At 48.7% G+C, this 23,413-nt stretch overlaps 1 protein-coding gene across 1 annotated transcript in view; it reads left to right on the top strand.

The window, feature by feature from the left end:
• The first annotated feature begins 11,058 nt into the window (after window positions 1-11,058).
• Window positions 11,059-23,413, top strand: part of VILL (villin like) — a 37,586-nt gene continuing 25,231 nt past the window's right edge. The window contains exons 1-2 of the mRNA XM_054273797.1: window positions 11,059-11,113; window positions 22,870-22,951. Of these exons, the coding sequence (XP_054129772.1) occupies window positions 22,883-22,951 (69 nt within the window). The 5' untranslated portion in view covers window positions 11,059-11,113; window positions 22,870-22,882. The remainder of the gene's footprint in view (window positions 11,114-22,869; window positions 22,952-23,413) is intronic.

The following is a 23,413-nucleotide window of genomic DNA, read 5'->3' on the forward strand; positions in this document are numbered from 1 at the left end:
GTGCTGCTGTCCAGAAGAGCCTGAAAAAGTCAGGAGACACAAGAATCCAGCCAGTTCCTGCTGGGGTGTGGCACAGGGATGCCCCAGGAACAACCTCTCACTTGTGTTAGAGGGAGTCCCTTAGGGAAGCAACATGAGCTTCTTGTTTGGTGTTCAAACACAGGAACCAGAACTTCCTGGGAAAAGGCTCTGGGCTCACCTCAGCTCTGAGCTGCTTGTGTGAATATTCCAGTTATTCTCATGGAATAACCCCAAAAGGCTCCTGGGAAGCACTGGGTGTATCAGCCTTGTGGCAATGAAAATGAAAAAAAAAAAGAGGGTTTCGGGCAGCATCCTGCTCCTCACCAGCCTGTCATGGACAGGTTGGGGGTGGCTGGGGGACACCAATCCCTGCTGGCACCCAAGGCTGTGGCTGGGGGACACCAATTGTGAAAAATGCATGTATTTTATGATTGGTTTTGGCAAATATGAAAATGAATATTATATGTGTTGTGTTAGAAGGTAATGCTGTATTAATTCTCTTAAGTAAGTGTGTTAAAAATAGTTTTAGATTATAAAAAATGTTAAAATAGAAACTATGCTATATAGGGTACTTTTTTTAAAGAAAGGACTTGAAGTGCAAGGATAGCAGCCACAGGACACCCAAATCTTTCAGAGAAAGAGAATTTATTGCCCCCTTATCAGAAGAAATGAACTTCTTCCCACCTCAAAGGCGCTGTTGGACTCAGAGGAAGAAGTTGACAATGACCAGACAGAATCCTGTGTTTGAATGGAATTTATGCATCATGTATGAGGTGTATGAATATGCAGCAGGTTATTTTTTTAAGGGTTAATCCTCTGTTAACGTGGGTCCTTTTTAGGGCTTGTGCTGCCCAGAAAAAGGTACCCAGACGTCTGTAACTCTTTCTTTCTATTGTCTCATTCCTAATTAGAATTGTCCAAATTATTATGACTCTAATTGTATTACTATTTTTATAACCATTTTATTACTATTAAACTTTTAAAATTTTAAAAACAAGTGATTGGCATTTTTCACACCAATGCTTGCTGGCACCCAAGATTGTGCTGGCCTTTTATCTCCACATGCAGCACAGCAGGTGTGGCCCAGAGGGGACAGGGGACACAGAGCTGGGGGTTCAGCTCTGGGCTGGACTCTGGAAATCATTTCTGACAAGGCAGCTGCAGTCTATAGACTGTGACATTGCCCAAAAAATGGCTGCTTGAATTCTTCACTCATTGAAAAGCTGTAATAATAAAATCAGACTTGCACTTCATCTTGGGGGTATGGTTTGGTGGTAAATGTGGCAGTGCTGGCTTAATGGTTGGACTGGATGACCTTGGAAGTCATTTCCAGCCTTAACTAGTCCATCTTCCATTTTTGAGAAGTCATTTCCAGCCTTAACTGTTCTATCTTCCATTTTTAAGAAGTCTATTCCAGCCTTAACTGTTCTATCTTCCACTTTTGAGAAGTTCTGTGGTGCCAGCCCTTCCAGTTTGTGCTCCTTGAGCTGATCTACAAGAAAGAGGTGGAAATGGTGATGCAGAACTCCATGGGGAGGTGTGTACAGCACCTGGTGGGGTTCCTGCTGCTCATCCATCAGCTGGAGCAGGCTGTGGTGGGCATCATCCCCCCTCTGGTGCTGGCAGCAGGGGTGGCAGAGCTCCTCCCTGCAGCCTGATGTGACCAACACCTGACACAGGGGGTAATGGGCCAAGGAAGGACATCAGGCACTGACTGCACCCCTGGGGACTGCACAAAGCAGGGAGGAGTGACAGGAGGGTGGCATTTTCCCAGCCTTTAGGGGTGGGTCGTGGATTTTTGTTGCTCCTTCCTGGTTGGCACAGGCAGGGCTGCATTCCTGCAGACAATGGCTCCACCCGGGCAGCCCCAGCCCTGGCCACCCTCTGTCCCCTGGCACAACCTCAGCTCTGCCTGCAGGTTCTGGGCTCAGGAGCTTGCAGGGTTTGTCCTCTGTTGGGGAAGATGAAACAGGAAAGCCCTATAAATATGATTGCCTGGCAAAAGATTTTGAGAATATGGAAACTATAAGTGAGATTGAAATGAAAGCAAGCTTTGAGATACCTCAGTTACTGAACAACTGGAAAACAGTGGTGTGGCCAGCTGAAGGTAATCCCTTTTTGATGGAACAACACCCTCTGCTTGCAGACAGCTCCAAGGGTCAGAGCAGACCCTACTAGCTTGGCAGAAGGGGCCCAAAGAGGAGTTTTTAGTGTTTAAAATGTAACACAGTATGGTAATGTAATGATTCTTATAGGATGTATGGAAATGCTATAGGATTTGTATCTTGTACTAGATTGGTTAGTGAGAATTAGAATATTCAGCACAGAAGATTTATTGTATTGTAATGAGAACTTTGTCCTCTTACCCCCTCTCACCCTCTCTCTCACCCTCTCTCCCCCTCTCTTCTCTCAGGCCTGCTCCGAGCTGTGGCTGGCAGCTCCCAGCAGGGCCCTGCACCCAGGCCCTTTGCAATAAACCCCAATTCCAAGACCAGAAGAAGATTTATTGTATTGTAATGGGAACCTCCCTCTCTTATCCTCTTTTACTCCCTCTCTTATCCTCTCTTTTACTCTCTCATCCTCTTTACCACACTCTTGCCTTCTCTCTCTTTACCACTCTCTTTACTTCTTTGGGGCCTGCTCCGAGCTGTGGCTGGCAGCTCCCAGCAGGGCCCTGCACCCAGGCCCTTTGCAATAAACCCCAAGTTCCTGACCTGGCTCCAGAGATCTCTCATCTCCATCCATCCCCACCATCCTACCCCCACCACTCCCACAGTCCTCACACTCCTGCCCCTCCTCAGAGCTGGATTCATGAGCTCTGCTAGCAGATGTGAGCAAGAGCAGTGATGAACTCAGCTGCCAGGCTACCTGTTCTGGAGAAATCTCTGCTCTGTTTTGGGGAACAAACTCAAAAGTCCCTAAGAAAAACCTGGATTCTCTCCCAGGGCACAATTCCCACCTAACACAGGAAAAGGACAGGACTCTCCACAGTGCTGTGCTCCTCACAATTTCCTGGGAGAGGCTGGTGGACCCTGGCAAAGACAGGGGCTCAGGATTTCACCCCCATCCCATACCCAAGCATACATTGACTTTCTGTGCCCACACGTGCAGCCTGGCCACTGAAATGAGACAGGTTAAAAATTAAGTTTGCCAGGGAGGGTGGGGTTATTTTGTGGGCACTCGGGTATGGCCACCAACAGGAACAACCAGGTTTCCCACAGTTGTGAAAACTTCTGGTCCACCTGAGGAAAAAGGGAAATAAGGAAAAAAGGAAATAAAGAAAAAAGGAAATAAACAGTGAGGATGAGAGCTCCAGCTGCCTTCACCAGTAAAGCCAACATGTTCCACAGCTATCTCAGCATCCAGTGATCCTGACCCACAGTAAAACCATTGGGATTAAAACCCACTTGGATTACTGAGTGCTAAAGGAGCAGCCTTGTACTCTGCAGGGGAGAAACCCAGGCTGCCTCTCCTGCAGGGAAACTGAGCCAACTTTCTGCTTCCTGCATGGACATCCCAGGTAATCCTGTCCAAAGGACATAAATAACCTCTGTCTGCCTCAGCTCCCATGTTATAACAAGGTATTAATCCCTCATCTTGCTTGCTTGTGGTGTGATTCCCATGAAAGGACAGTTCCAAGGAACCTGGACCTCAGGGGTTGTCCCTGCCCCAGCACAGTGATTTCCTCCTGCCCAGGATGCCATGGGATGACCTTTGCCAGGCTCCCACACCCATTAACCAGCACTGGGGCTGAGCCTCCCCTGCCTGTGAAATCCTTTCTGCTGGATCCAGCTGGAAATGGAGAGGCTCTGCTTGATGACCCTGACCAAAGTGTGCTGGAATTTGCTGGGTTTCATAAGGTTTTCATTAGGGCTGTGAGAGAGCCCCTGAGGTTTTGTGTAACTCCTAAACCATCCGTACAGCGATTTGCAAAACTGTTCTCTTTGCAGGGGTGTTGGGTTTTACTGATCCTCTCTGCTTTTTTGTCTTTCTCTCCCACCATTCTCCCTCTTCAATGAGCACATATTGCTCTGAGGGAAACATCTGATCCCCACAAGGGCTGAAAGGGTGGTCAGGGATTGGCACTCAGGGAAATGGTGCAGTCAGCATCCCTGGAAATGTCCAAAACCACCTGGATGTGGCACTTGGGGACAGGGTTTAGTGCAGGACCTGGCAGTACTGGACTCAGTGATCTGAGAGGGCTTTTCCAGCCTCACTGATTCTGTGGCTGAGGGACAGGGCAGGGACAGGATGATCAGGAGGAGGCTGGGTACCATTACCAAGTTGCCAGGCTCGTGTTTGGGTGATCTGGGGGTCACAGACATATTTCTGAAAAATCCTTTGCTAAGATTTTTTTTCTCCTAAGAAGCTGGGAGGCCTCAGAAATGAAATGTAAGTGATTATCTGCTGCTGTAGAATGCAACAGGTGCACCTTTAATTAATCTCATGTGGTTATTTTTAATTAACGGTCAATCACAGTCCAGCTGTCTCAGACTCTCTGGTCAGTCAGAAGATTTTATTATTCATTCTTTGCTAGCCTTCTGATGAAATCCTTTTTTCTATTCTTTTAGCATAGTGTTAATATATAATTTTCCTTTAATATAATATATATAATAAAAGAATAAATCAGCTTTCTGAAACATGAAGGTGAGATTATCCTCTCTTCCCTTGTCCTGGGACCCCTGTGAACACCACCAAAATCTGGGTTTGGTTTTGCCTTTATTACCCAGCTCCTGCCAGTGGTCCTGGCTGGAAAACCTCTGTGTGCATCCTGTGCTGCCTCCCTGCTATCATCCCTGTCAGGGATGAGAATATCAAGCAATAATCCCTGCTGCCTTCTTGGGACAGGAAAACATCTCAGTGCAAAGCTCCCACAATGCCTTACCTGGGATTAAGTCCTGAATCAGGATTTAAGGTCTCTAGAAGATTGCAAGTTAATATCAAGAATCAGCAGGTGATAGTCCAAATGGCTCAGCCAGCTGTGGCTTGAGTACAAGTGAGAAAAATCCTCAGGAAGAGGAACAGCTCAGCTTTGTTTTCCTGCACGTTGTTCCCTCACAGTTACTCTGTGAAGCTGCCGTCAAACTCACCCTGTCAGACTCCATGTCTTCACCTAAAGGATCAACTCCTGTCACCTTCACTTCCCTAAAGTTTCTTGGCATTCTGGAAAATCTGGCTCCTTTTCTGCAGCAGCAAAACCAAGTTTTTCCCAGCACAAACCTCCTCCATCTTCGCAGACATAACCCAAAGAACAAATTGTGCCCATCAGCATTAGGAGAAAGGTTTAACAGCAACAAGGGGGTGATGGGTCTTGGGGATTTGGGTGCTTCTGGAAGTTCCCCCAGATAAAACAAAGGGGTGAACACATCCAGATCTGGCCTGGGGCCCATGTGCTGCATTCCTCCTGGGGCTGGAAGGCAGCCAGGGTGTCGTGATCTCTGCTTGTCAGAGTGACCCCAAGATATGTCAGAAAGTCTCTTTTCCCAGCCCGGCGGTTGAAGAAGGAGTCAGAGCTCTTCATTTCTCGGTCTCAAGGTTGTTCATTGTATCTTATCTGTAAAAAATTCTCTCCTGCCCTGCTGAGGTCCATCCAGCAGGACAGCCCAGGCACTCTGCCTGCCCTGGGGCAGTGTTATGTCTTTATACTAAAAATTACGTGTACAATATTTACAATTACTTCCCAATACCTATCACATATGTTAGACAGTGAGCTTCTACTCTAAAGCAGTCTAAAAGTGCCACCATCACAGCAGAAGATGGAGGCCAAGAAGAAGAAGGAGAAAGGCTGGACACACCCAGTTCCCTCCATCTTGCCCCCTGAACCCCCATACAAAAAACCCCAAAATCTACTTTTCCACCCCGGGATAAATTCACCATTATTCTACCTAAAATGTTGTGGCTTGCTGATCTTCATATAAGGTTGGTAATTTGCTCCATGGGTCATAATCAAACCCACAGGTGTTCTGGGCTCTGTGCCAGGGTCTCTGAGCCCCCTGGCAGAGGTCTTGGCCATCCTGAACAGCCAGAGGAATGTCCTGGGTTCCCACACCAGGGCTGCCAGGTCAGGGTCCCACCTGGGCTGTCCTGCTCTCTCAGGGCACTGCTGATTCTGTGGTGGGTGAGGTTGAACAGGGAGAGGTGCAGAGGAGCCCCCAGTGCCCCCAGAGGCAGCTGCCCCTCCTCTGCCACCTCTCCTGTCCCCAGCCAGCTGCAGATTTACCTCCTGGAAGGTAAATCTGCTCTTCTGCTCCAAGACAGAAGTCTGGAATAAACCCCCTCCCCAAAGGCTGGGAGAATGTAATTCTTCCAAATGTACTTTTGGAAAACATGCTGCTGTACATCCCTCTGCAAAAACTCCAGCCACAGCTCACAGGGACAGACCAAGTGACATGACACAGCCATTCCATCAGTATTGCTGGAGTTACATTCACTGAGGTGTTTCTCCTGGCTAGCAGAGACTTAGAGTGGTGCATCTCACCTCCAAGGATGGGCTATAGACATTTTAGGATGGACAAGAGGGTTCAAGGCTGACCAGAAGCCCTGTCAGACCTTGCTGGCAATGCTACAAGAAGTCCCCACCTCTGTCCCTCTCTCAGAGGGTGCTTTTGCCCATAAGCCTGAGGACACATGAGCCCCATCTCTCCAGCCCACAGCCCAACACAGATGGCTTAAAATGGATTTTGCACTAACATGGCCAAACAATAAACTGGAGCAACAGCTACAGGTTTTCCCCATGTCAGAAACTGCTCCTGTCTTAACCTGCTGTGAGCTGCTGGCCCTGGAAGGGTGAACTGCACCTCCAGAGCTCTTCCAAAGCTACTCCAAATCAGCATTTACCCTGGTGCCCTTGGCTTGCCAAGGCCACCCCTTTAGGTTGGAAAAGGATCATTTAGGTTGGAAAAGACCCAAAAATCAAGTCCAGCTGTAAACCCAGCTGTCGCAGACATCTTTTATGGAAAATCCTTTCCTTAGGATTTTTCCTCCTGAGAAGCTGAGAGGCCTCAGGAACAAAATGTAAACATTGATTATCTGCTGCTGTGGAATGCAACAAGTGCATCTGTGATTGGCCCATGTTGGTTGTTTCTAATTAATTGCCAATCACAGTCAGCTGGCTCAGACAGAGAGCCGAGCCACAAACCTTTGTTATCATTCTTTGCTATTCTATTCTTAGCCAGCCTTCTGATGAAATCCTTTCTTCTATTCTTTTAGTATAGTTTTAATGTAATATATATCATAAAATAATAAATCAGCCTTCTGAAACATGGAGTCAGATCCTGATCTCTTCCCTCATCCAAGAACCCCTGTGAACACTGTCACACCCAGCACTGCCAAGGCCACCACTAAACCCTGTCCCCAAGTGCCACATCTCAATCTTTTAAATCCCTTCAAGGATGGTGGCTCCACCAGTTCCCTGCTCAGCCTGTTCCAATGCCTGATAACCCTTGTGGGGAAGAAATTTTTTCCTGATGTCCAACTGAACCTCCTTTGGCACAACTTGGAGCCACTTCCTCTTTGCTTTTGTTACCTGGGGGAAGAGACCAACCCCAGCTCCTGTCAGGGAGCTGCAGGGAGTGATAAGGTCTCATCTGAGAGATGATCTGGCAGTCAGCACACAAGCATTTGTATTGCTTTCTCAGTTTTTCCCCCACACCCAGGGGCACAGGAGGTGAAGGAGCAGAAGGTTATAACCCAATCCTCCTCTATCAGATCAGCTGTTACACCTGTAAGAGGCACTGTGCAGATTTTCATGTGGACATTATGATTTTTTAGGACAGAGAAGAGTCTGAGTGAGGCTACATGAGGGAATTGCAGTGAAATGTCTCTTGGTTGAGTTGTGGGTCAAGGAAAGCTCTCCTGAAAGCTTCTCAGAAATTCATGCAGTGCTTTTGCTGTTACAGGTCAGGGTGTTTAACCTCTACTGATGGTGTTTTGAGCAGCTTGTGGGGTTTTTTTAACTCCTTCCTTTGCTTTCCCAAGGCAGGAGGCCCCTGCTGTGTTATCTCATCTGCAGGGCTTGGCCCTTCCCTCTTCCTCCCAGAGCTCCAACCCAGCAGCAGGCTGGAAATACCTTTGGGAGGTGTCACTTTGCAAACACATCCTTGGCAGAGCCTGTTCCCCCATGCACAAAGTCACCCTTGTGCACAGGAAGGTGGGATGGCCCAGGCTGAGGCAGATGTTGGCCCATTCTGCTGCCAGACCCTGTGCTTGCACTTCTGCTCTCTTCCTCCCTCTCATTTACCCCAGCATGGACCTGGGACAATGCTCTCAGTGTCCTGGGCTTGCACTGGGACACTGCCAACAGCCTCATCTGCCACCTGCAAGCACAAAAAACCCCAAACCACAAGGTTTGTGAGCTCTGGGAATAGCAGGGCCAGGATTAGGGCCAGGACACGAGAGCAGCAGGTTGAGCACAGCTGGACAGGGACATCTCAGATCATGTTTCAGTTCTGAAAGTCAGGCTAGGCTGTTTTCCACCGCTACTGAGTTAAACTGCTTGGAAATAATGTTTTCTGCTCTATAACCCCATGGCATGACCAGAATTAGCAGGAAGCAAAAGTGCCTACAGCTCAGCCCTAAATGAACCCACGTTTTATGATGAAGATCTTTATTTTTTCCCTTGGCATTGACTGTTCTAAACTGCTTTGCACATATTTCTGCAAAGCTGGGCTCCTTAAAAGCTCACCAGGATAATTTAGAGCTTTTTCACTGTGGCACTAATGGAGAGGAGGAGAGGGCAGGCAGCTCAGGCATCACCTATGTGGGAGCCTGAAGTGCATTAGCAAAGCTTGGGTATAGCAATGACAAACTCCATCCCAGAGCTCAAATTTGTGTAACCACAGCCATGAAAGTGCCTTGATTTACATCAGCACCAAAAATTCACCCAGACAGACAACTATTAATGAAATCCTTGATTCTGAATGAGTCCATGAGGCAAAAAGGGAATGGGAAAATAACAGGATTTGGTGCTGATCCTCCAAGATTCCAGGTGATTTCACCCCACCTTCCAACACCTCCCACCAGATCTGCTGGTGTGTGACTCTCACTACTGGGCCAGCACTGGGTGGACTCCAAAGATGAAAGCAGAGCCTGCTTCAGGTCCCCATCCTCTGTTCTCCCAAATGTAATTTTGGAAAACATGCTGCTGTACATCCCTCTGCAAAAACAGAGGGACTCACAGGGACAGAGCAAGGGACATGACACGGCCATTCCATCAGATCTGCTGGTGTGTGATCTCACTGCTGGGACAGCACTGGGCTTAGGGTGGGCTCCCAAGATAAAAGCAGACCTTGCTTCAGGTCCCCATCCTCTGTGGACTGGAGGAAACACAAAGCCTTGTTCCTCTGTCCCCTGCAACAGACAAGCACTCTCAGCATGGTGAAATGAAAAGAATGACATGAAAACAATGAAAAATGAAAGGTGAAGGCTGATACAGGTTTATGAGCTATAGCCTGCAGACATAAAGGCAGAAATCACTTGTGAGGAGTTGGTTTTGCATCTTAAACCGTGAAACTGAGACCTCTGCAGTGATCCTCTCAGAAATGGGCACACCCAGGCTGAATAAGCAGGTGCAGCCACACCTTGGTTTGCAGCTCTCTGTGGTCAGTGGCACACCAGGCTGCAGGCAGTGTCACTGGTATTCTGGGCACTCCTCCCACTACAGCTCCCTGAGGTCTGACAGTGGCCAGTGGATGGGACCTGTGGGAAGTGTGGTTTAAAGCTATTCAGCCACCTGGTTTAGCTGATTCATATTTATTTTCAGATTGTGGGGGCTAATCTAGAAAATTCAGGAAGTGACAAGGGAAAAATGTATCTGAAGGGAAGGCCTTGGACAGCTGCCAGTCATGAGTGGTTGTGTGTAGTTTCTATCCTCAGAGATGTGCAGAGCACAGCTGGACACAGCCCTGAGTCCCTCAAAAGTCTCCATGCTCAGAGATGAGCAGAGCACACCTGGACACAGCCCTGGGTTCCCCAAAAGACTCCATGCTCAGAGATGTGCAGAGCACAGCTGGACACAGCCCTGGGTCCCCCAAAATTCTCCATGTTCAGAGATGTGCAGAGCACAGCTGGACACAGCCCTGGGTCCCCCAAAGGTGTCCGTCCTCAGATATCTCCTGGACACAGCCCTGGGTGCCCCCAAAGCAGAGCTGGTGGCTGATGACAAGGTACCACATGGTTCCTTCTCCAGACAGGGATGTTCCTCCATCAGCAGCACCAAGCACATGGCAGGCAGGAGCAGCTGGGAATGCCAGGAGATGATTTTTCCTCAGCTCATCCCCAGCCAGTGAATCAGGCAGCCTTCAGTGGCTGTGATATCACAGCCATCCTTCACAGGTAATTTTTTTCTCAGCAATGAGCTGTAAGGGCCCACACACAGAGCTTTGTGCTGCTGAAGGTGGCTCAGCAAACCCTGCTGGGGCTGCCTGGTTGATCATTACTGCTCTCCTGGGAGGGCAGCCCAGTTAAACACTCCAATGCTCTGTTACACCCCTAAACCTGGGGGCAATCCTCACCCAGGGCTCCTTGGGAGCACAGGAACACCCAGCTCGGCCTTGCGGGGAGAAGAGGAGCAGAGATCTTCCCGCTTTTCCCCTTGGAACAGCTTTGCCAAAATTCGGGACAGAATTTTGGGGACAGTCAGAGCCAGTGACTGGAGCTGGAACTCTTTGTCCCCAAGGGTTAACACTGAGCAGCACAGCACCTTGCTTTGTCCTGCAGAGACTGAGAAAAGAGGAAAAAAATCCCTCCTGTGCCCTCCTAACCTGGACAGAACAGGTTTTTAATGAAAGCAGCACTTAATCACCATTCAGGGAATTCAGAGCGGGGGATATTGGATGCGAACAGAGTTGGTTGAAACTCTCCCGGACCGGCTCCCTCTTTGTCCCTCTGTGAGCCTGGGAATGGGTGTGATCTCCGGGTAGGAGTGTCTCTGCGGTTAAGTAGAGGATTGAATTTCCGAACAGTGCTGTTCCCCGGCTGACAAGGTAGCAGAACAGCGAACAAAAGTGCCCTGAAGCTCGGCGGGGAGGAGAAGGAGGCGCTGGGCTCGGTGGAGAGGGGACACCTGCGAGGACAGCGCGCACTTTGCAGCAAGGTAAGCGAGCTCCTGCGCCCTTGCTGGTTTTCATGAGGCCACAACTGTTTGATGACTTTATGTGGGATGGTAACAAACAAAAAATTAATGTTTCATACTTAAAAAAAATTAGTTAAAGATCCTGCCCTGTTGCAAAGCAGGATGTGTCTGCTGGAAGGAGCCCACCCTGATTTACATCGTTTGGGGCTGGAACGAGCAGCTCTGAGCCTGCCAAGAACCCGTCCGGGCTCCCTGTCAGCTCCGAGGACACAACTTTTCCTTCAGCCTCTGCACAGCCTGGCTTTGATTTCGTGCATAACCTTTGTCTGGGCCTGGATTGTTTTGTGTTTTGCTGCCGTGGGGATTTCCAAAAGCTCTGCTGCCTTTGGGGTGCAGTTATGGGTCCAGGCAGCCACGGAAGGTCTTTGGAAGTTCTCATGGATGGGTTTTATTGTCATCTCATCGACAGATTGCTAATGGCCAGGCTGCTGTGCTCTGCAAATAGAATGTTTTCTCATCCTGCTCATTCCAGATGCGAGCTGCACTCAGATAAAATTGAGTTGTAATGCAGTTGAGCTGCAGGCTCACTTGCCAGTATTTTTCTTAGGCGTGCCTATTAGGAACATAAATATTTAACACAAAGGAGAGCTGATATGAATTAGCATCTGTGGGAGGTTCACGCTTATTCAAGGCTGCCCTAACGCAGATGTAAACAAGTGTTAGAGCAGCTGAAGCAAACTGGCCCCGCCAGAGCAGGGCTTGGATGGTGAATCATCCAGGTGCTTTTTACACAGCGCAGCGAAATGGGCTGATTAGAGCCTGCAAAGTGCAGATTAGACAATCAGAGGGCACTGGCTTTCCTCTTCCGCGGGGTTTTACCGTTCCCGCGCGATGCCAGGTGGAAGGCAATGCAAGGACAGGCAAATCAGAAAAAAAACCTCACCTTCTTCCTGGCACAGCCAGGTGAGCCTCCCCTCCTCCTCCTCCTCCTCCCTGCGCAAACAGGATGCCTTTATCCTCCTCCAGCAGACACAGAGGTCTCATGATGTTTTTTTCCCAAGCACGACTTTGAGGCAGCACTTGCCAAAGTCTCCCAGCTGGGAGCAAAGGTTTTGTGCCATGGCTGTGAGCAGTGCCACTCTGATCTCCTGCCTCTTCCTGTATCTTCTGCTTAGGTTGAGTCAGTAAATCCCTGCTCTTGCATGGCCAGGGATGCTGAAGATGTTCACAGCATCTTCTGGCCTTTTCCACAGAGCTGTGCAAGTTTTTCTGCACTTTGAGCATGGAAGTTGTTATCTCTTCTGTTATAGAGCACCCATCCTGTGGTGATCCATCCCCACCTGAGGAGGAGGCTTGCTTGGACACTTGCCCCGTGCTTGGAAATGTGCTGGGGCTCAGCTGTGTGCTGGGCACATCCTGCTGGACCAAAAGCCTTCCCTCAGCTCCCACAGAGTTAAATATGTGGTGACCCACTTGGAAGCAGAGCCCTGAAATGTTCAGTGCAGTGAAGGGAGCTCAGGGCACAGCCAAAACCTTGGTGTTACCTGCCCCAGCTGTGTTTTTGTCACCCTTGGGGAGCACTTGTGCCACCACTGACCCTCCTCAAGGCCCCCCTCCTTCAGGACATTTTTGTGTCAGCCTTGTGAGGCTCTCACTGGGCAGACACAAGGCACAGGTTGGGCTTTCCCAGTGTGAAATGTCCATCTGCCCAAGGAAGGACCCCAGGGTAGCCACACCACACCCAAAATATCTCTTTGTTTATTCACATTTATTCTTCATCCTCTGTTGTCCCTTCAGAGGAGCAGATCCTTCAGTCACAAAGGGAAACACTCTCCCACAACTCAGTAAAACCTCTCCTCTCATGAGCTCTCTCTCCATATAATACAACCGTGGAAAGGGGCCTAATTATGGTTTATCCTGGATAATTATACATTTCTACTGTATTTCCACCCATTCTGGGTGTGAAAGGGATGCAGAAAGGGGAGAATATTATCATTTAAAGTCTTTGGCATCTTTCACCCTGAAAAGTCCAGGCACATCAGGTGATGTGAATCCAATTCAGTTGCCTTGATTTCCAAGGATCTCTGCTTGTAACAGAAACCCTCTCATTTGTTATCTGCCTTTATCTGAGCCTCTTCAGGCTTATCTGAGGCTGAGCTGGGTACAGTGACAGTGGAACTTGTTATTACCTTATATCCACGTCAGGGATGTGACACTGACCTTAAATTGCATGGTTGGGCTCCATCCTGGGCAGCTCCTGTGGAAGGAGCTATTCACAGCACTTGACATCTTCTACCTAAAAATGTCCTGTTGCCATGCCCTGGGATGAAAGGAGAGGTTTGTGCCTGGCCTTTTATTTAAAACTTCTTACGAAAACAGCTGCACAGGGTAGGAAACAGGCAGGGCTGGAAATAATGTTCTTTTTTGGGTTAGAGAGGTTGTCTGGGTACCCATCTTTCCTTTGGGAGTGTGCAGAGCCTGAATTACTGCCCTTTGTTGCGATCCCACCCATCCCAGGCTGTCAGATGCCTGGTTCCCTTGCTGGTGCTCACACAAAACTCCCCATGTCAGCTCCAGGTGAGAAAAGTTGTCCAGGATGAGTGACTCTGTGACCTTAAAGCTCAGAAAAGGCAACTCACAGCCTGGCCCAACACCCATCCCAGTGGAATTTTGGCCTGGGTTAGTTGGTCCCCTTCTGTTCTGACACAGGTCAGCTGTCTTTAGTTAGAGTTGCGTCAGCCAGCACTCACATGGGATGAGCTTCCCTTTGCTGCTTGAGAAACAAAACTTCCCCCTGAATAAACCTTTTCCATCTCACTGGGCCAGAGATGGAAGGGCAGAGTCACCCACAGAGCACCTGCTGAGGTCCAGGGCTTTTCATTTGCAATCCAAAATGGAAACCTGCTTGGGGTTTTGGTTTTGTTTTTTGTTTTTTAATGGAAGTCCTGGGTTTCTCTTCCCAAGCTTGATGTTATGTTTGCAGATCTGAACTGGGACAAAACTGAAACGTGCTTCCACTTTCCACTGGGAAGCCAATGCTCTGGAACCAGTTCTTCACAGCTGGTCTGAGTGGAGGCAGAGCATCTCCCCTGCTCCATCACCACCAAAAAAGGTCCTAAGGGCTTATTCAAGTGCACTCATTAAACTGTGCACAAGGGAAAAGCTGCTTTTGATCTTCCACACATACGCACATGTGAATTCGTACAATAAATGTAAAACTGTTACGTGCAGCAGCAAAAATCCTAACTCTCATACTTGTTTTTTGAGAAGGATGGGCCTGTTGGGCACTGGCAGCTGGGTTTAAAGGAGGTTTTATTTATGGCATTTGTCTCAGTTCATGCAGGCAGAATCTTGGGGCACAGTGGATGGGGCTGAGCCCCAAACTCTGGGGGAGCAGGAGGGAGGTGTGCCAAGCTGGGCTCTTCCCCAGGGGTTTTCCTCTTAGGGCAAGGGAACAGCAAGTCCCTCCTGTCCAGGATTCACTGGATCTGCCCTAGAACAAACACCAGGATGAGGGGAACTACCCAGGGGAAGCCCTGCTCAGATTTATGCAGCTGACACCCAGGAGAAGGTGGATAAATCCCAGTCTAACCCCCTCTCCTCCCCTTCCTCCAGGCTCTGCATGGAAGCTGTGGCCTTTTCCTCAGTTTCAGCTGGGAAAATGTAATTTTTTTGAGGTTTTCTCCTTCCTGTAAGCTTTTGAAGAGCAGGGGCTCCGCTGTGAACAAACATACTTTCCTCCCTGATGTCTCAGCTCTGGTTTTATTTAACCTGCAGCCATGGGGTTAAATAATGCTCTGTTAAAATGCTGATGTGGGAGAGGGTGGTAATTTTTTTTTTGTGGAGGTGGTGAGTAATCAGGAGTTAGTTAGAACCTGAACCCCTTCCCTGGAAACCAGGAAGAGCAATTAAAACGGCTTTGCTTTCCTTCTGTGTCCATCTCCTGCGTGAAGCCCTGCCTTTGGATGCTGGGCTGGTCCTGAGCCAGGAATCCCTCCCTTTCATGAGGAGAAAGAGCTAAAAGAAAGGGGAGATTTGTTCGTGATGAATTGGCAAGCTGCCTGCTCACCTTTCCCTTGGGATGGCTCCGTGCTGCTGCTGACTCACAAACCCCACAGAGAGGGGCTGGAGGTGCAATGGATACCTCTGAAGGAGGTGTGCACCAAGCTGAAAGTTTATTATTTGGCAAAAATGCACCTGGCAGCACACCAGCACAATGCAGAAAGTTTTTAACAGCTTCTTGTGCCTGGTTTTTTTTTCTTTTTTTTCTCATGGATCTTCAGAGGTGGGTTTGCACAGCAATGAGTTTGTTATCGGTCACACGGTTTGATCTCAGGGAGAGCTTCCTGCTGCTGCTTGGGAAAGCTTTGAGTCTTTTAGGGCTGCCCTCAGCCTGCAGAGATCCTGCCTGCCTGCCTGCAAGAGCCTCCTGCTTTCCAAGACATGCTGGGGAGGAAGGGATTTGCTGGGAAAGAATTCAGCAGGAGCTGCGTGGGTGCTGTGACCTTCTGTAGGACACCAAGGGGACCCTGCCAGCCCCACCTTGGCCAGAACTGAGCTCTGGGCTCCACAGCCAGCCTGATGAATGTGGAAACTCAGACCACATGACTTGGGAGCTGGGGCTGAAGTCAAAGTTCTGATTTAATTGTCAGTGCATTGTTCCAGCATTGTGAGAAGTTTGCTGGGACAATGCAGCTCCTTAGTTCCCAGGACAAGCACTCAGCTGGTAAAATTTTAGAGGGGATACTCAGAAATAGCAGCAGTTTGAGGGAAAAAAAAACAATCTGCTCTTAGAAATCAGTTTCCCAAGACCATCTGCTTAAAGATCAGGCTGCTGGAGCTGCACCAGCAGCGAGAGAAACAGAGGGGGACAAGGGAGATCATGAAGAGAGGTGTGGAGAGATGAGCAATATTCCCTGGATGGAGTGAGGTGTTGAGATAGAATTTATGGCAGGTGCAAATACAGCTGCAGTCAAAGTCAGAGGAGATAAATCATGAGATACCTTCCCTTCTAAATCAGCAGGAATTTGAAGAGGGAGATGAGATCCAGACTGAGGGCTGGTGCAGCTGGGAAGGTGGCTATTTCCCAGCAGCCTGGTATTTCCTTGTGCTCTTTGCTTTTATGTTAGGAACAATGGGGGGACTGGAGGATTAGTGCAAAGTCCATCCTCAGGAGGAGCTGAAAGGTGAAGCTCACAGCCTCAGTGCTTTTCTGGGAATGACCAAGTATCAGCCTCTAAGTCTGAGATGCCAGAAGTGGCCAGGAGGTGAAGGCACAGGTTGTGAGAAGTCACACTGAGCCAGAGGTTTGTTTCTTGTAGGGCCTGGGTTGGTGGTTGGAGATGGGGTAAATTTCCAGGGTTCAAGGGACAGAGCAGCTGGGTCCCAGAAACACTGGTCAGCTTCTTTTCAGACAGGGAAAAATGGTTATTGCTCTTTCAGAGCCTGAGGGATTCCTTGGCTAGGTGAATGCAGCTTTCTGCATCCTTTGAATTCACTGAGTAGGGAATTGAAACCTCTCCTGGGCTGCAGAGCACTTACAGTTTGAGAGGCCATCATTAACATTAAACCTTCTCTTCATCCCATGCCCTTACATCCTCACTCACATTAACCTCAGCATCGCAGCCCATGAGCAAAGAACAGAAAACTCCAGTCTGCTGTGGTGTCAGGCAGCTCCTGGTGTGGGGATCCCTGGCAGCCATTCATGGAAAAAGGGGAAATCCTGCCCCACTTGAACCAGTGAAGTCCCCTCTTATCTCCAACCCTGAGAAGAGGAGCCCAGCCTCAGCTCATCCCATCCAATGCCCCACCTCAGGTTTCAAACCATTTCAGGATCCATCCTGATGATCCTGTAGCATGGACAGGGGATCTTTTCTGCCCAGTGGAGGTGGCTGAAGCAGGAGGGCCACTCCAATATTTGTTTTATTGCCAGAGCCATGGGAAGGAGCAGCTTGCTGGAAGTGCAGCACCTGAGCAGCAGCTCCTGGCCACAGAGCCTGAGGAGCTGAGCCCAGCCACTCACCCATCTCATTTCGAAGACATTAAGTAAAGCCAAGCCTGCCAGCTTCCCTAATAAGCTGTTCCAATGTTTAATTGCCCACCATGATCAGAAATAGCATCTTATTTCAAGGCCTGCTTTACGTAATTTTAGCTGCCAGGCAACAGCTCTTTCCAAGAAGGCTGAAGTGCTCTCTGTGGTCACCCAGGCGTGTCTGGGCAGAGCCCTGGCCCTGGATTGGGGGCCACACTGAGCTCCTGAACCTGGATCTCACAGGACTTGGAGCAGGAGGATGAGCTGAGCTGTGCTTTTTCCTCTTTTGCCATCCCCACCCTGCATATCTCATTCCTTGCCCTCCCCACCAGGCTCCAGCACATCCAGCATTGCTTGGAGGAAGGTCTTACAGCTCTGAATGTGACAACATTAGAGAACAGACAAGCCCCACAGCTGGCCCTCCCTAGCCATGATTTTCCTGTGGTATAAAAGCTGCTTTTTCTCCTCTTGGAATAGAGAAATAAGACAGCTTATCCAGGCTGAGTGCTGAACTTCTGGACAGTCACTGTTCCTGAGCTGTGGCTGATGAGCCACAGGAGGGAACTCCAATGTTGAATTTCACTCCTCTGGGCAAAACAAGAGTTAACCACTGTCCTCAAGCAAAAAATGGCACCTACTTGGGCCCAGATGCCCAACTCTAGTGGAGACAATGAAAGCAATTCAACAGCCCCTGCTTTACCTCATCTAATGCCAGTCCAAGTATTCCCAATAATTAGGCCTTTCAGCCTGGAAAGGCTGGAGCCACAGCTGCTTCCTATTTTCCCAGAGCTGTACAGAGCATTAGTCATTTCACTGGGGCTGTTTTATTACTGTGACTACAGCCAGAACCCAGGCCAGCCAAAGCAGCCTGGATTCAGAATGTGCTTCAGGAGCTGGAAATGCTCCCCTGTCCCCTTTCTGAGTCCTGCTTTTTCCTCCCCACCCAAACAGCCCCAGAGTGCCTGCAGCAGTGTCCTACAGGGTCTGGGTTCCATCATGGACCGAGCTGACCCAGGGATGGCTGGCACTGCCACCCCAGCCATTAATCATTAACCAGCCTTGGGAGTGACCTTGACACTCAATTAGTCATGTAGTCCTTCCTGAAGGTGAAGCTTTTCCTCGTGCTGTGCTGCTTGGAGAGGGGATGAGGGTTGGATTTAGCAAGCAGGAGTGCTGCTGTGGTTTTGTGTCACTCTGATTTTTTAAGATTTTCTAAGCCTTCTGATGCTGACATTCTTGTAGCAAACTGTCTCACACACTTTATATAAATAACTTATTGTTTTACATTCTTTTATAGAGGAAGAAAAATTTGATGGACTGTTGGTTTTTCCAGTGTCATTGGAGAGGTGGCACTTTCGCCTTCCAATCCACTGTCACTTTTGGGAAACTATAAATGTTAGAGTTTTCTTCACCTTGAGAGCAGTGGTGTGTGCACTTGTTGTTGTTTCATGTCCTATAGTGACAATTTTGGCAGTGCACAAAGGGCAGTGGGTGTAAGGGAGACCCATCTGCCTTCACCCACCAGCTTTGCTGCCTGGGTTGTGCCAGGAAAAGCTTTGATTTTAGCTCTGGAGGCTCCAGGTGCCCCTGGCTGTAACATCCACTCAAGGGCCAGCCACTGATGTTCAGTTTCCAGGTTCTCTGCCCTCAGTCAAGAGCAGCATTTGACCTTTTGTCCTGGTTCAGGGCAAATTTGGGAGAGAACCCCCAAAGGGGCTCCTCTAGGAAAGCAGATTCAATTGGCCCCTCCCCTCAACTGGTCCGGGAGAAACTACCTCCTTGGAGAAAAGTGGAAAAAAACTGTTTATTAAACAATAACATCTAAACAATATTAACCAATAAAACCCCTTGCTGCTCCAAAAGAGATGACAAACTGAGAAAGTCCCTCTCCGGGTTGCAGCTCAGCTCACTCAGTCTCTGATCAGTCCGTCAGTGCTGGAAATGTCGCAGGCCAGGCCCGGCCCGGTGGGCCTCAGGTGCAGCTGCCGGTGCTCCCCTGGTGTTCAGTCCAGAGCGGGTTAAACAGGGCCAAAGAAAAGGAAAAAAACCACAGTCCAGGGAACTTCTTTGCCTCAGCTAGCTAACACTAACTAAAAGCAAAGGAGAGCTCTGTCCCGTTGTCTCTCCATCCGCAGACAACACAGCCCAGGAGCAGGAATGAGGAGGAGTGAGTGCAGTGTCTGAAAACAAGCTGTGCTTCTTCTGTCCCCCCTTCACTCTCTGGAACAAGTCTTAAAGATGCAAAACTTATTATTCAGCATAACAGAACAAGATGATTTGGGATAAAAGCATCATATAGTCAACCTAGGACACCTTTGCAATTTCATTTATAACACCTTAACAAGTGGTGATCACCCAGAGAGCAGCTCCAAGCCAGAAGCTGCCTTTGCTCTGCAGTGGCCACTCCCAGCCCACAATCAAGGGGTGAACTTTTCTCCTCTTCCCATGCAGAGAGGAAGATTTCCCTGGAAATGGTGGCAATGGGAGAGGCTGGCCCTGGAGGTGGAAATTGAGTACTTGCATGTTATTAATGTGTGGGCAGAGAGATGACCTAGAGCTGCTTCTCTCCCCCCTTCACAGGTAGAGCTGTGTCTGCCCAAGGAGGCAAATCCATCCCATAACCTGTGATTTTCCCTGGTGAATTCCTGCCCCTGAGGTGGTTGACTCACACTTCTTGCCAATTTGCATTTCACCTAATGCTGGGCAAAACTGGTTGACTGAGATAAGGGCTGCCCCAGATGCTGCTGTTGAAACCCCACAGTGAATGCCCAAAGATTCTTAACATCCCTTTTTTCTTCCTTTTTAAATTCTGAAAGTTTCTGCCCTTCATAATTCCAGCACAGATGGGAAGATTTCACTCCATGAATACCAGATTTCATGTCTGGACAGGAGTTGAATTATGAGATCATCTGATTAAAACCCCACATTAAATCATTAATGAAATGAGCTGCTTGATTATATAAGTCGTATTCCTATTATTTCTAACTTGGCCACTGGCTGAAAGAAGCTGGAAACTCCAAAGAAACAGCCAACCTTGTCTGTGATTCACACTTCCCCAGCTAAAGCACTTAGGAGGAGGGGAGAGACACCATTTCTCAGAAAAGTGGGGACTCAGCACTGATTGTGAGGTTTCAGATGGAGAAAGGATCCTCAGGAGTGAAGGAGATCCAAGACCCTTGTTTTTAGTCAATTAAGTTTGATTTGGGATCTGTGGAGCACTGATTGTGAGGTTTCAGATGGAGAAAGGATCCCCAGGAGTGAAGGAGATCCAAGACCCTTGTTTTTAGTCAATTAAGTTTGATTTGGGATCTGTGGAGCACTGCTGGCTCTCAGAGGGCACTGCCTGTGGCCAGAGGAATCTCAGCATCCTTTGGGTTAATTTTTCCAGGAGAGGTTGGGATGCTGAGAGGAGCAGGGATCCAGCAGTGTCTCACAGCTGGCCAGCTGCTGGTTTCCTGAGCTGTGAGCAGGAGAGCAAGGTGCCTGCTGCCTTCCAGAGGGAGAAGTGTCAGCAGTGCTAAAAACCTCCACTGCCCTCAAATATAAAGTATCTTTACTGGCTTTGGTTTCAGGTTCTTCCTGTTTTGATGCTGGAAGGAAAAACCCCTAAGTAAATTAAAAAGATAGCTGAGGGAAGGAGGCTTCATTTGGGATTTTCTTTGATAGGGAACTTTTGAATATGATATTAAAAGCAAGGAGAGGTTTTTAGCTAAAGATCTGAACTAAGACTATGTTTTTGTGCTTAGTTCTTGATTGCCCTCCCCTCCAGGGCTGAAGGTGAGTCAGGACACCATTTAGAGCAGTGTGTGTCTCCTCTGTGGACACTGAAATATCTTCTTGGATCTGGCTTTTAATCTGTGTGGGTGTCAATCACCTTTCTGGGAATTGAAGTGAAAAATATCTTATTTTGTGCTTGCTGTTTGTTTTCCTGCCTGGAAGCTCTCTGGAGGACCAGAGAGGGAGCTGAAAGTTGCTGAATGTGTTCCTGAGGCCTCATGGACTGAGTCTCCAGCAGTCCTTGTGTGTTCAGGAAGGAATGAGCACTTCTGATTCCTGTTCCTGAGTCCTGCCAGGCTGTGCCTGCTCAGGGAGCAGAGAGGTGCCGGGGCTGTGCTCAAAACACCCCCAGAAACATCTGCACCTCCCTGCTGCCTGAGCCAGGATCCAGGAGGCCTGGATGGACCAATGTTCCTGCCTGTGGCAGCATTTTTGTGCTCTTCCTTAGTGTTCAACTTCTTCAGGGTGACCAGCACTTGTTGCTCGTAACGCGAGCAATAAAAACCTTCTGGCAGGGATCACAGCTCTGCTCTTCCCCTCCTGCAGAAGAACACTGAGCTGTGTTTTCTCTGGAGGCTGGGCCTGGATTTGTGAGCAGGACTGGCTCACAAAAAGGCTGCTGTGGGTTGTGGCCCTGCACAAACACAGCCTGTCCCATGGCTGCTGCAGCGGAGCCAGCTCTGATAGGATCTAACTCCACGTTTTTATGGACATTGCTTTGGAATTTACTTGTTTCTGGAAGTTTCCCAGTAAACAAGCTGGGTTCTGAAGTTGTTTCTTGGGCAAAAATCTTGGCAGTAGGATCAGGGAGCATAGCTAAGAATTTTTCCTCCACAACTGGTGGGTATGGTAGAGGATGGATGGGAGGCCTCCACCCATCAGAGGGGCAGCTGAAGACACAAAAACCACCTCAAATATTTTCAGGCACCTTTGTGTGGGCAACCTGAAACCTGCTTCTTCCCCATGGAGGCAGCAGAGCTTGGGGAGATGCTGGGATTTGTGTAAAATAGACATTCTGGTTATTGATTGGATCACTCTGTACCTGCATGGAGCCTGGTGCCCTGCCCTGAGATACCTGTCTGAATTTACACCTGAATGTTGGCCTGAAGTAGAAGGGCTTCATTCCTTGGGCTCCCCCAAGGCCAGGAGACCTCACCTGACCTGACCTGACGTGCAGTGACTGGCCCAGGGGGGCACAGGACTCCTGGAGGTCCTCTTGTGTCTCCTCCACCCCTCGTGCCATGGTGGGAACAAACCAGTACTGGTGTCAGGTCCAACAGCCCAGTGGATCCTTTCCATGTGTTAAAATCCAGGGAGAATGATCCCAAATGGATCCTTTCCACCTCTTTAAATCCAGGCAAAATAATCCCCAATGGATCCTTTCCACCTGACCAAATCCAGGGAAAACGATCCCAAATGGATTCTTTCCACCTCTTCAAATCCAGGCAACATGATCCCCAATGGATCCCTTCCATGTGTTCAAATCCAGGGAAAATGATCCCCAATGGATCCTTTCCACCTCTTCAAATCTAGGGAAGATAATCTCCAATGGATCCTTTCCACCTCTTCAAACCCAGGGAAGATAATCTCCAATGGATCCTTTCTACCTCTTCAAATCCAGGGAAAATAATCCCCAATGGATCCTTTCCACCTCTTCAAATCCAGGGAAAATGATCCCCAATGGATCCTTTCCATGTGTTCAAATCCAGGGAAAATAATCCCCCACCCAAACAAGTGTCCTATCAATGTTTGCTGGGCTGGGGTCCTGCACTTTGCTTGGCCCTTCATGACCATGGATAGCTGGGAATGGGGGTTCATCCCACCTAAGTGTTAATAGCAGATATAGAGACACTTCAAAACGTGGATTTTCTGTGTTAAACCTGCTCTGATGGCAAGAGGAACCCAGCACACTCACTGTTACATCTAATTATATAATTATTTTGGATTTTCTTCTTCCTTTGCCTTCTAGCTCAGCCTGCAGGATGACAGAAGGTGACACGAACCTCCCAAGCATCGAGAGGAAGCTGGGACTGCAGATATGGGGCATAGAGGTAGGACAAGAGGGATGGCACATGTCCTCTGTCACAGTCATGGCACATGTTCCTCTGCTCATCTGTGTGTTTATGTTTCAAGGAAGATTAATTCTTGCAGTAATCTGTGTGGGAAAAGAGGGTCCTAAAGATAAGATAGAGTGGGAAACAGACTGAGTATTTCCCCATGAAATGTTCAACATGTTATTGTTGTGGTCTCCTGCTCTGTAAAACGGAGATGATAATGTTTACAAAGGAAACAGGAATGTGGTGGGACTGAAGTCATTCCTCCAGCACTGGAGGCTTTTCTCACCCCTTTTTGGAATCAGTGCAAGGCTGCTTTAACACACCAGAAATTCCCTGTTTCATCAAGATGGGTGATCCTTAGTCCATACTAGCAGATGCCATGGGGAAGACACAGATTTTTGCAGCAAAGGCATTCCATGGAGTCTATTTGTACTTCTTTCTTTCTGCCTATTTGTA

This window comes from Melozone crissalis, unplaced genomic scaffold, assembly GCF_028551555.1.
Source record: "Melozone crissalis strain CALT ecotype California unplaced genomic scaffold, PUWL_Pcris_2 ptg000016l_1, whole genome shotgun sequence".
NCBI lineage: Eukaryota > Metazoa > Chordata > Aves > Passeriformes > Passerellidae > Melozone > Melozone crissalis.